General features: G+C 41.6%; 1 protein-coding gene across 1 annotated transcript in view; it reads left to right on the forward strand.

Moving 5' to 3' along the window:
* Positions 1-12480, forward strand: part of LOC307256243 (testican-1-like) — a gene marked incomplete at both ends in the record, with an annotated part of 88390 nt that overhangs the window by 56719 nt on the left and 19191 nt on the right. Inside the window, one exon of the mRNA XM_080035148.1 lies at positions 10425-10533. Coding sequence (XP_079891274.1) covers positions 10425-10533 — 109 coding nt within the window. The remainder of the gene's footprint in view (positions 1-10424; positions 10534-12480) is intronic.

The raw sequence follows: 12480 nt of genomic DNA on the forward strand, positions 1-12480 counted from the left end.
CTGGGATTTCTGCAGACCTGACGATGTGTCAGCTTTAGTGGAACATGCACACACATCCCAGGGCTTTATGAATCTGCTTCCTAAACGTACAAAGATGTGACAAGAAAGGAGAGAAATATAACAGGAAAAAAGAGAAAGTTACTGATGAGTTCTGGGATCGGTCTGTGTTTGCGTTCAATGTAAACACACTTCCATGGTTTGTGGGTTCATCTTATAGCGAGTTTCAGTCTGTACTGTAAAAACTAACATTGCCTTCTGTCTACCTTCTGGTCTTGTTCAAATATGGACCCTTGGTATGATCAATACAGACATTGAGATGTGACAAGTTGAATGGGCATTTTTGTGAAAGCTCACCATTAATGTTTAATTCCATGTAACACGTGAGTGAAAAGAAAGCCGTGTTAAGCCACATACACTGACTTGTAAGCTGCTGTGAAGACTTTCAATCCTGCTTTTAACTGGCTTGTTTTCAGCTCAGCTCCTGTTCTTTCTTTGTGGAGGTTTGATACTCTCCTATGTCTTTATCAGGCATTGTGTGTGTGTGTGTGTGTGTGTGTGTGTGTGTGTGTGTGTGTGTGTGTGTGTGTGTGTGTGTGTGTGTGTGCATGTGTGTGTGTGTGTGTGTGTGTGTGTGTGCGTGCGTGTGTGCGTGTGCGTGTGCGCGTGTGCGTGTGCGTGTGTGTGTGTGTGTGTTCTCCTCCAACCGAGCCAATTTCATGCATATTGTAGCCTATTTTATTTCTGCTCTCTCAGTTCTCCACTATGATGATTAGAAACGTAAACACACCTCAAGCAGGACAGGTTATGTATAACTTCATTAAGAACGTTACAATCAGCAACTTCTACCTGAAATTAACGTCCTCTTTTCTTGTTTCTTTTTTTTTTTTTGCGCATGTTGTCCTTAAACAAATCTTTGCCTCTTTGCTTTGAAGCTGTCTTCAAAGACTCTTTGATTATTTGCTTTCATGGTGTTCCCCTGAAGAAAAAAAACATCCTCTTCAGGGATCATCCTTTTCACAATAAAGTGTGAGTGTGTGTGTGTGCTGTAGTCTGTGTGTGCACGTATAATGGTTGGCTTGGCAGTGATGATATTCACTTTGTAAGTGATAGTCAATAGCCCTTCTCTCTCCAGAGATTTCTCACCCCTAAGCCACTGCGGTTTCTTCTCTGACATTCTAATTGAAAGGGCCTGTTTATCTACTACTCCATTCCTCAGTTACATCCACAATAATATGATATGCCCATGTTTTCAGAAATTAATTTTATGGATGGTGACTCCGTTCTATCGCTGCGTCCTCCCAGAGGGCCCTCTCTTTGCTTTCATCCCTCCATCATTCCTCCCTGTCATCCCTCACTCCAGTGGCAAACAGTCATACCCTAAGGTACTAGCAGAGCGAACATTTTTATCTCTTCCTGATCAGTTCATCTTTCTTGTTTTCTCTCACTCCATTTATTGTTGTTCTCTGTAGCCCGTCCCCCCCAAGATAAAGGAGAAGAAACACATTTTTAATTAGTTTATCAAAGCTGGAAAGTGACGCTCATTTGTCTATTAACAGTCAATAATTTGTCCCTTGGGAATGAACGTTGTGACTCTTTGTTTCATTTCAAACTTGTTTATTTGCTATCAGAAACAGTAGCTAGGGAGAGCAAACAAGGCAGCAAAGTGTCGATAAAGAGCGCACACACACTCACTCCCACACACACACACACACACACACACACACACACACACACACACACACACACACACAGATCACTAAAACAACCCCCTGGACTCATGTCTGGCTCGGCAGCAATTCATCTGAGGTCACCCTCTTCTCTCTGACAGGGCTTGTTGGTAATGTGGCCTCTTATATTGGACTCTGACTATCTTGATTATCCAATCATTGCACTCCACCCTGGCATCCGTCCAGTATTAGAGGACACAGGACTGTTTCCCTTTCCATCGGTAACCAGTTTGTCCTGTCTCTCAAGGTATATTAAGGGGTAAAAAAGAAAAGGAGACAGGTGAAACATTCTTAAATAGACAAAAAGTGGACTAGTAGGACAATTTTCCGTACACTTCAATTGTGATAAAATGTTACAGCTTCAAGAGGGGAGAACGGGGTAATCTGAGCCACTTTTTACATTTGCTCCCCTCTAAGCGAGCTAAAATGATTTATCACTCAAATTTACACATTTCCCATTAATTCAGGGTGTTTCTTAGAAATGGGCATTAGCAGATTTTACCCCAGCTGTGGGGTAAACTGAGACAGACCAGAAAAATCAAGGGGGTAAAGTGAACCACTTACTTTTTCCACTCTGAAACTACCATAACAACACATATTGTAACAGTTAGAATCCTGAAAGCTAGCCACACATTCCAGAACTAATGTCGGACTAGTAAAAGAATGATGGGGTTTGGTCAATTAAGCAAAGCAAATTTTCTAAACACTTGAAAGTAACTCTGAACAAAATCAAATACAACATATTATAATTCAAAAGGTTTTAATAAGATTCAAATGAAAGATAGAACCAGTTAGTTTAGAACACAGCCTGGGGGCCAGAACACTGGACCCTTAGAGCCAGCTTGTGTCTGGGGGTCAAAGCATAGGAAAATCAGAACCAGCGAGAACAGCCTGGGACTCAGAACACAGGAGAAGACCCAACTGGATTATAACATCAGCCTGTCATACTCTACAACTACTCTACATTCCAGCCCTGAAGGTTACAGGGAAAGATGAGAAGGTGCTCTTTCCGTGTGGTTGCCCCAGGTCGTCTTCCTGGTGTATTTCCTTGGCATGATGGCTTTTCTACAAAGTGTATGACATTAAAATAAAACATATGTTATGTAATATTACATTAAAATATGTTTAAGACTAAACTTAACTTGGCTCACTTTCCCCCACAGCATTTGGCTCACTTTCCCCCACCACCACAATTTGAGAAAAAACTACCTCTCTAGCATTTCAGGCTAATCTTTAACTAATATCATCACATGGTTTTTATATGTTGGTAGTTTATCAACACGAATGATAGAAGTTTTTCTACATGAATACATTTGCTTTGGCACAACAGTTGATTAAGTTGACAGCAAGAAAATTTACTTTTACATGCAAAATACCTATTTTGGTGAAAAAAACATGCTTACCACGGCACCATGAGGTCCTCTCTTTCAGGGCCATGGGGAAATAAGAGGGGCTTGAAAATATATATCTCACATGACCACAAATGTTTTCCGTTGCCTAGATACAGGGGGTGGCTCACATTACCCGATGCCTCAGATTCCCCCGTTCTCCCCTACAATGTGCCCCTCTGCCAGGCATCCGCTTGGAAGTGTTGCAGCGATTTAATGGCCAGAAGAAAGAAATGTTCAGGGTCGGATGATCAGGGAAGAAGGATTTTTCTTTGCACACTGTAGATAATACGCTGCCATATTTGCAGCTTCCCTTAATGAATAATAGTGCAATAATACAGCAAGACCGAACCACTAAAGCAGTTAAACAGTGATTCAGTGACAGGCTGAGTCTACATTTCCCCCTGTGACGGCATGGATCAGAACCCTGGTGGACTCAAGGGGAGTGCCCCCACCTATATACCCCATATTCTTGAATCTTAAGCAGGGTTTGGGACTGTTTTAACATAAATGCATCCCCACTTTTCTGCCCGCTGGTTCCCTAATGCATTCAGCTGGTGCCCCCCCACTTTTTTTTTGCAGACTTTTTTGCAGACTTAAATCCGCCTACAGTATCCCATTGAGAGTACAGTATAGGTGTAAGCATTATAAATCCGATTTTGATTTAGTGACTTTCTTCCATGTCTATACTTACTCCAAATAAATATATAGTTATCATTATTTTTCTGTGTGTGTGTGGGAAACTTCTAATGATTGATCAATGTCATTTGTTTGAAGGCGTAGCTCTAGCTCTTCTCTGACTGGCTGGGTTTGCCTTTGGCTATCTACAGGCTATGAGGTTTGTAAGGGAAGAGGAAGGAGAGGAGAGGGAGGTGATGGAAGTCAATACAGTATATGAACCTACTCTATAGCTATGGTAGAATGGGCAGGGGGCAGAATGGTGCTAGACTGATAGTTTTATTGTTGCACTGCCAAACCTTCACACACAGAAGATTAAGGCTATATTGCTGAGAAATAAGTACAATGGTGAGGAGAGGTTTTGACTTGTAAGACATTTATTAAAACCACAGAATAGATAAAAAGACAAATGCTTGTGAAGCAAATTTAAGAAAACAAAACCTCTCATAGCGTTCCTTCGTCCATTTGAAGGTACAGAGTAGAGCTTTTGAATATATGGACTGGCGAGACCAGACTAATCTTGCGGGCCCCGAGAGAAACACACATGTGAAGCTTGAGAGATCAGGCAGGTCTCACAAGGCTGATGAATATATGCGTCTATATATATGGACATCATTCTACATGAAGTTTATAAAGATGACTTTGATCTCCATGTTCTGTCGGATAAAGCTTTTTGTTAGCGATTCTTAGATCATTAGATGCTGCATAACGTTTGATTTCAGCAGGGAATATATTTACTTTTATGTGCCTGCTGCTGTTCGCTGAGTACGAGCTACCAACCAGGATGTATATTGATCTCCCCCTCTGTTTATGAAACCAGATTGGACCAGATGGTAGCTGGGTTGATGCTTGGAGCAACAGAAAAAGCATTCAAAGTATGCAACAATACAGCAAAGAGGTCCATGTCAACAGATTTGGAAAGCCAGATTGTAAAGTCGTACAACTTGGCACTGACTATGGATAGTTTTGGTGATAAAAGACAGCTGTCGAACAACTAAACATTTCTAGTGTGAATTTTATCATACAAAAAAATATAATTTAGGCTAAAGATGCTGCACAAAAAAATTATAATACCATGGAAAAAAAGACCATATAGGACCATTTTAATTTTACATCAGTGCATTGAAATGTAAAGTGTGAGTTGTATTCACAAATAGAGCATAGGTTTAGTTGCATTAGCTGACGGGCATCAGCTGCTTCATTCATGCTTCACCAGCTGCTTGGCTATCAGCTGACTAGTAACATCCAATTGTCATTAGCACTGCTTTCAGCCACAGCCCTTTCTCACCAACCCCACCTCCTCCAAATGGCCCCGTTACTCTGTGTAGGCAAAAATTGACAACCACGTGAGGGAACTTGATTAAATCATTGTTTGTCAATCGGAAAATAGTAGTCTTTGTCATTTTTATTAGACAGTTTGGAGAGACAGAGGTGAATTGGAGCAGAGAGGGGAATGACATGCAGAGAACGACCATGGGCCGGACTCGAACCTGTGGTCTGCTGCTTCTGAGGACTGAGCCTCTACGGGCTAGCGCTCTTACCACAACACCATGAGCAGAAAATGGTGGTCTTAAATCACACATTTAGAGTTTTGGCCCTCCAAAGGCTGAATCAAAATTCTAATTGGTCAAAATTAGGGACCAAAGTCTGGCAAACTGACATGTCTCTGTGTGATTGCATTAGTTACCCATCTTATAATGTTAAATGGATCTAATAGTAGACCAACATGTGACATAGATAGAGGATAACCTTGTAAGGTTGTTGTTATGCAAAAGTCTATAGGCGTCTTTGTGTGTGGATGTGATGTTTATGCATGTGTCAGGGGGATTTTGTAAATCCTCATTGCGACTAAGGTTTTGTAAAAGCGTAATTAATACACACACATTGTCTTAATTTTTAAATTATCTGTTCTTGTCTTGTTGCCTGGATACCCTCAAGTACAGCCCTGTGTACTCTTCTGTCTGTGTCACCCCAACAGAGTGGTAACCCAGGCCAGGACCTAGGGTTCATTAGGCAACCTCACATATGGCTATGTCTAGACAAATCTGTATAGTGGTGTATGTGTTCAGAACTGTTGCTCACAAACCATAACTGTAACATTACAGAGAATGCACAGATAACTACCTGTTTCATACTCCCCTTATCAGCTCCCGATTTCAAAGCCTTGGGTCGTCACAGTTTTCTACATTGAGCAGTGTCTGATGAATAATCATATATTTTACTCCACACACACACACATATGCGGGCACGAACCCTTTGCACTTGTTTATTTGGCGGCTTCTTTCAGCGGCAGACAACCTTGGTCGCTTACATAAATCAACATTCTCAAGGTAGCAATGTGGTTGAGACTGTGCAAAGGAGTTTTCACTTGGCACTTAGGAATTGAATGGTTATGCAATCAGGCATGTCAAGTTATATTATTCATGCATATTGACTTATATTGGCACAAACGGAGGAGAATAAAGTCATAATTATGATTAAACCGAAGAGTGGGGGAATGAAAGGAGATGAGAGAGACTCGTATCGAAGTGAAAGAGAGTGTGCTGCAGTGCTCCCGCATTACAATTGATTAGCTGGTTTAACCGCCAATGCTGCTCACTCAAGCTTTAAATTGATGGATACAACTCTCCTTTACCCGACACTGTCCTGTTCGATTCTCTTACCTGCCTCCCCCTATCCCCAGCTTTATCCAGTCATTTTCTACTCCCCTCTCACTCCTTTTCTTGTCCTCTTTATAATCTTATACGATTTGAAATTCCAACCATCGTCGATACCCCAAATTACCTTTTTTTCTTATGAAAAGGTTTTATCCGTGAAATCATCTACATGCATTTTTTGCATATTTATGTGTGTACTGTGTAGGTGGATAAACTGATTGCTCATTGGTGATGTGTGTGTCTGATTTCCAAGGGTCACGCCGCTAATCGTAAATTGTCCTCCAAATCCTCTGTTAACCCTGATACGAGTGTTTCCCTTTTCCTCACTCTCCTCTTTCCTGTCTTCCTTCATCTCTCATTTCCTCACTGTGATGAAGTCATTTTGCAGCAAAGTGGTGTAAGATGGGTTTCCTTCAGCTCTGATAGACAGAGGTGAGGACAAGCTCAAATAAACAGGCTATCGCTATAGAAACACACAGCCGTGCAGACACCCATCATGAGGATGGTTGACATATCATATCTTTGTATTCTAGGGAATGTGAGAGGACACACAGGGTTGGTTAATGTATGTTTATATATCTGTGTATGTGTAGTACAGTTGGTAAGTAAACCAAGTAAAGTGTGTTGCTCAGTTATGATATATGTGTGCAGTGTTCTATGAATCTCTTCCCTTGAGACTATCTAAGCACCATCTTTACTGTGTGTTCTTTCTTATGCCTCTTTAAGATAAAGCAAGCTCTGCCAAATCCCTTGACAGCTCCAGATATGTTCAGAGTTATGAATGTTCATATGTGTAGGCGTTCATTCATTCTTATATGAGGTTGTTAAGATTACAGCATTACTGAGTGGAGGCAAGAAAACCGTCATCGCGTCTTGGCTGATTTAATGCTGATAAACCAGTCTGTAAACGGCAGTGATTTGCATGTGTGTGTGTGTGTGTGTGTGTGTGTGTGTGTGTGTGCGTGTGTGTGTGCGTGTGTGTGTGTGTGTGTGTGTGTGTGTGTTTGTGTGTGTTTGTGTGTGAAAGATCAGGTCAAAAACAAGTTGATGTTATCAGCAGATGCCAGCTGTGGCTCAAACACAACCCATTAGGCCCCTAATGGAGACAAGGCCACGCTTGTTGTATGATGTTAGCAGCCACATGCTAATGACTTGTACCTAACGCTCTGATCTATACAGTACACTCTGTGCTCAGTCTTAATTCACTTGGGATTTGAAGTGATTTTTATTTTTGTGCACCATAGCGACTGCACACGGTCTCTGTATGTGCTTTGTCTATGAGCTCATTTAATTAGCTTTGCCTGTTTTTGTTGGTATTGTTCATTATAAAGGATTTTAGATTGATTTAATTCAAACCTGGAAAAGCCACTCGGATCGATGTGTTTACCATGACCGCCAAATTCGTCAACACAACTCTCCGACCCCCGGACTCCTTACCCCCCCATCTCTACTGTACTTCCTTCTGCGACTCTTTAATGACATTTTTCAATAACAAAATCAGCAACATCCACCGCCAACTCACCAGTGACCCCCACCTCGCCACCAACCCCCTCCCTCACATACCCTGTGATCTCCAACTGCCAACCCAGTCTCTCTCTGCCTTCACACTCCCGTCTCCCTTTGAAATCAAGGACCTCATTCATAAATCCAAATCTTCCTCCTGTCACCTCGACCCCCTCCCCACAGTCCTCGTCAAAGCCTGCCTTCCCTCTCTGCTCCCCCTCATATCGGATGTCATTCACTCCTCCCTCATCACTGGAATTGTTCCCACCCCCTTCAAAACTGAGTTTCTTCTCACTGGTACCAAATCCACACTCGCCAAACTCAGCAGCTTCTCTATCCCAATCAATAACACTCCCGTTTTCCCCTCCCCTCAGGTTAAGAGTCTGGGTGTCATCCTCGATAGCACACTGTCTTTTCAATCACACATAAACACTATCACCCGCACTGCCTATTTCCACCTCCGCAATATCAACCGTCTCCGGCCCTCCCTCACCCCTCACTCCACTGCCATCCTGGTCCACAGTCTAGTCACCTCAAGACTAGATTACTGCAACTCCCTCCTCTTCGGTCTCCCCCAAAAAACCCTCCATAAACTACAACTGGTCCAAAACTCTGCAGCAAGAATCATCACTAGAACCCCCTCCTCTCACCACATCACCCCTGTCCTGCACAAGCTTCATTGGCTCCCGGTTCACTTCCGCATTCAATTCAAGGTCCTCCTCTATACCATCAAAACCATCCATAACCTTGGCCTCCCATACCTAACAGACCTCATCCAAATTGCCACTCCCTCCCGTGCACTCCGCTCCTCCTCCTCTGTTCACCTCACTGTCCCCTCTGCCCGTCTCAAGACGATGGGGAGCAGAGCCTTCAGCCGCTCTGCTTCCCTGCTCTGGAATGCATTACCCCCCGACATCCGCAACACTGAATCCATAACCCAGTTCAAATCCAAACTCAAAACCCACCTTTTTAAATCTGCATACCCCACCTGAACCTACCTTCCTCATCACCTCACCACCCATTGTGTACTTATTTTAAACTGTTTTTAATTATATTTGTGTACCTGCCTTGCTTTTAAACTGTATATGTTTTAGAATTGTACGGCGACCTTGAGAGCTTTGAAAGGCGCCTCCAAATAAAATGCATTATTATTATTATTATTATTATTATTATTATAGAAATTAATAGGAAGGTTTTGCTGACACAGCCCCTTCACAGCTCTGCAGCGCTCCAGTCACTAGCAGCATTTCTTTTGTTTTCACGTTCTACTCTGTGAAAAAAGAGGACAGAAGGCTTGTTATTTGCAATACTTGTAACCCTGCCCTCACACCAAAAGCTTCATGAACTTTGGTGACATTATTTTTCGGTTACAGATTGTTTACATGCACCAAATTGCACCAGAATAATCTAGGATACAACAAGTGGCACCGCCAAACACCAGCCTGGCATGCGTACTACAGCGATTTCGGCCTGTTTTGTGGAACCGTGTGCATGACGAAAGTCTTCAAAACAAATTAATCTAAACGTGGAAGTTTTCAAAAACCTTAAGGAAAAACATTTTCGTTTTTCAGCAATCTTTAAAGGTTTAAAACTCCAATTCAACATGTAAAGCAAAACACACAGGCATTTGTTCTTAGCTCAGCTAGTACTTTAAGTGCTGTAAAGGAAACCATAAAATTCCACTGTGGACAGTAATGGGTTTATGATCTCCATCAAGCTCACACTCAGCTCACCTCCATTTAAATCTGTCTGCTCTTGTGTGGGCTCATAATCTGCTCTGGCGACTAAACTCCTGATATTGATCCCCCACACTGAGCCTCCTCATTCAATGTATCCATGCAAGTATCCATGCAAGACCTGCCTGGACGACTTCCTCCTCCACAATTATCCAATCACATCCATTCATCCCTTGACAGCACCCAGTACTTCCTCATTTCATTAAACCTTTTAACTCACGACCTTTAAACTCAGTTTGCTAGTGAGAAAAGCTCTTGTCTCTTTCTTTTACTGCCACTGTGACTTTTTTCACCTTTTTGCTGTTAGCCTATACTGTGAAATGACACAATGCTAGAAGTCAATGAGCTTTTTCACCCCTGGACGCCAGCCAGCTGTGCCTGGCCGCCATGGCGATAATGTCACAGCGGAGATTGATTTGGATGGGGTAGATGCTCAGAGAGAATAGTCCTCATTAAGCAGCTCACACTGTGGAAAAACTCTACGTTTACTTCATATCTTGTACCGTTCTTCTTCCCCGTCTTTTTCTCAAACTCATTATTTGTGTCTGCCTGCTTCACTTAGTAGAATATAAGAATCTGCCAGCTGGAAAAAAAACAAAATAACAGCTTGATGTTTTTACCGCATCAACGTTCTACTTCAGCACTACATTGTGATGATTTTTCTTGCTCTGCAGGTTTCCACTAGCTTATTTTTAGCTGCTCTGAAATGAAGTATATCCCTGATTTCTCTCCTAGATACTACCAAGGACCCCTGTCTGAAGGTGCGATGCCCCCCTCACAAGGTGTGTGTCAGCCATGACTACCAGACAGCCATCTGCATCAATCACAGGCAGCCAACTCACAGGTAAGAACAAGTAATGTGGCATTGTATTGATCAGTGCTTTTACATTGCATTGCTTTACTTAAGGGTTGGCCTTATGTCAATGGATGAATGAGCTAATTGTAAAGCAAGTTCGATAAAAGCACTGCAACATAAACATAAATCTCTGAGACCACAGACAGAAGCAATGTAACAAGTTCTGCAGCAGACTTCTGAAACATTTCATCACTTAAAAATTATATTTATATGCAATTCTCGAGAAATAAGAAAATGTTATAAGTACGATACAATATTAAGTTGGGTTGATTGGTTGAAGAGGGCCCCAAACACATTAGAGTTGATTCAGAATCAGTTTTATTTACAAAAGAACAAATAAACAATGGAGGTGTGTTTGCTTGAACGTTCTCCCTCTTTAATATGGATTTATAATTAAATTGCACACTTGCAAATGAAAATTACTATGCAAAGTTGATCGTCAGTATGCTTCAGACCCTCTGGGCAAATTACACCCAGCAGAAACATGCAATGAGGTGTGTTATGTGTTAGCAGTGTGTAAGAAGCTAGTGCGCTTCAGTGACAGACATTCAGACACATATTGTCAACACCATATAATTATACCAAAACAATCTGTTTGCTCTTTAGACTCATATCATCACCCAATTACTTTGTGTTTTCAACCTTATTATGTTGCAATTCTAAGGTTTTTCAATTTCTCAGTTCAGGAAGCATTTCCCCCAGAACATATCTGAATGATTTGAGTCTGTTGTTGCTTTAATTGATTTCCTCAATTCATTAGCATGCAAGATTCTTGATTGTTGTGCTTTTCTTTGTTTTGTGTTGATAAAAAATCCTATTGGCTGCTTATCAGCTGGAATCTCAATTTTTTTACAGCATGACACACTGAAGCTTTCAACCATGGAATCATATTATCTACAAGTTATATTAGTTGAAGCTATTGGCATTCAGTGTCCTCTTAGAGGGCAAATCCAGCTTGGTTGCGCTCACGATGTTGCAAACAGGTGTTGATAAATACAGTTAATGAACATTATGCTGCTGCATGTATATCAATGAGATGAATCATCATTGTTAATTGCTACATACAAAATTATCTTTTTGAGGATGCGCTGTACACACTTTGTATCATGTGGTGTTTACAAAAATCCAAACGCAATTCTAAGTTTGTTTTCTACAAAGAGGCTGTCAACACAAATGTCCCAAACATCACTTATTCTTGTTAAAATGAATATAGTTTTGCACAGATTTCTTGACTTCCCTCATTAGTCAATGATGTTTGCCTGCAGGCTCAGACATCTACTTAAGCAGCAAGCTATTATTCCAAAAACATTCTGGAGGCTTGCAGTGTTAATTTGTGTGCACCATTGTCCTGCTGTGTCAAATTACAGCCTTTACAGATTAGAGCTACGTGGAAACTCAGCAGGGTGTTGAAGTACAGTGGTGGAGGGAGAGAGAGAGAGAGATAAATCACTTTCTTGCTTCTGTTTGAGGTTGATATCGGTCCCCTTTTGGCATGCAGGCAATATGTGGCCTAGAGAATCTGGTCCTTTAAATCACACTTACAACTCAAGCACATTTTGGTGCTTCATTGCATCTATGCAAAGTGTGCTTGAAATCAGATGAGGAGTAGCAGTGGTTTTGATGGGAAACTAGATGAGTGGAAACATGTCAACGTACCTACAAGTTTCATCATTCCTCCATCTTGCATTATTTGCCAGCACTGTTTTATTTATCAATGCAGTGTGCATATCTTATCTGCAGAGTCAATGTTTGTGGCTCAGTCTGGTGAGTAAGATGCTTATTAAGAACCAAGTATGGTCATAACAACTGCTGACTAGTGGTATCATGACAAAATGACAACCAAAAAAGCACATTAACCCATTGCAAATATACAGCAGTGAGATCATCAGCACATGCATTTAGCCCTGCCACAATGCCTCTGCTCTGCTATGGTTC

Source organism: Ammodytes marinus (assembly GCF_949987685.1).
Source record: "Ammodytes marinus genome assembly, chromosome: 10".
In the NCBI taxonomy this organism is placed as follows: domain Eukaryota; kingdom Metazoa; phylum Chordata; class Actinopteri; order Uranoscopiformes; family Ammodytidae; genus Ammodytes; species Ammodytes marinus.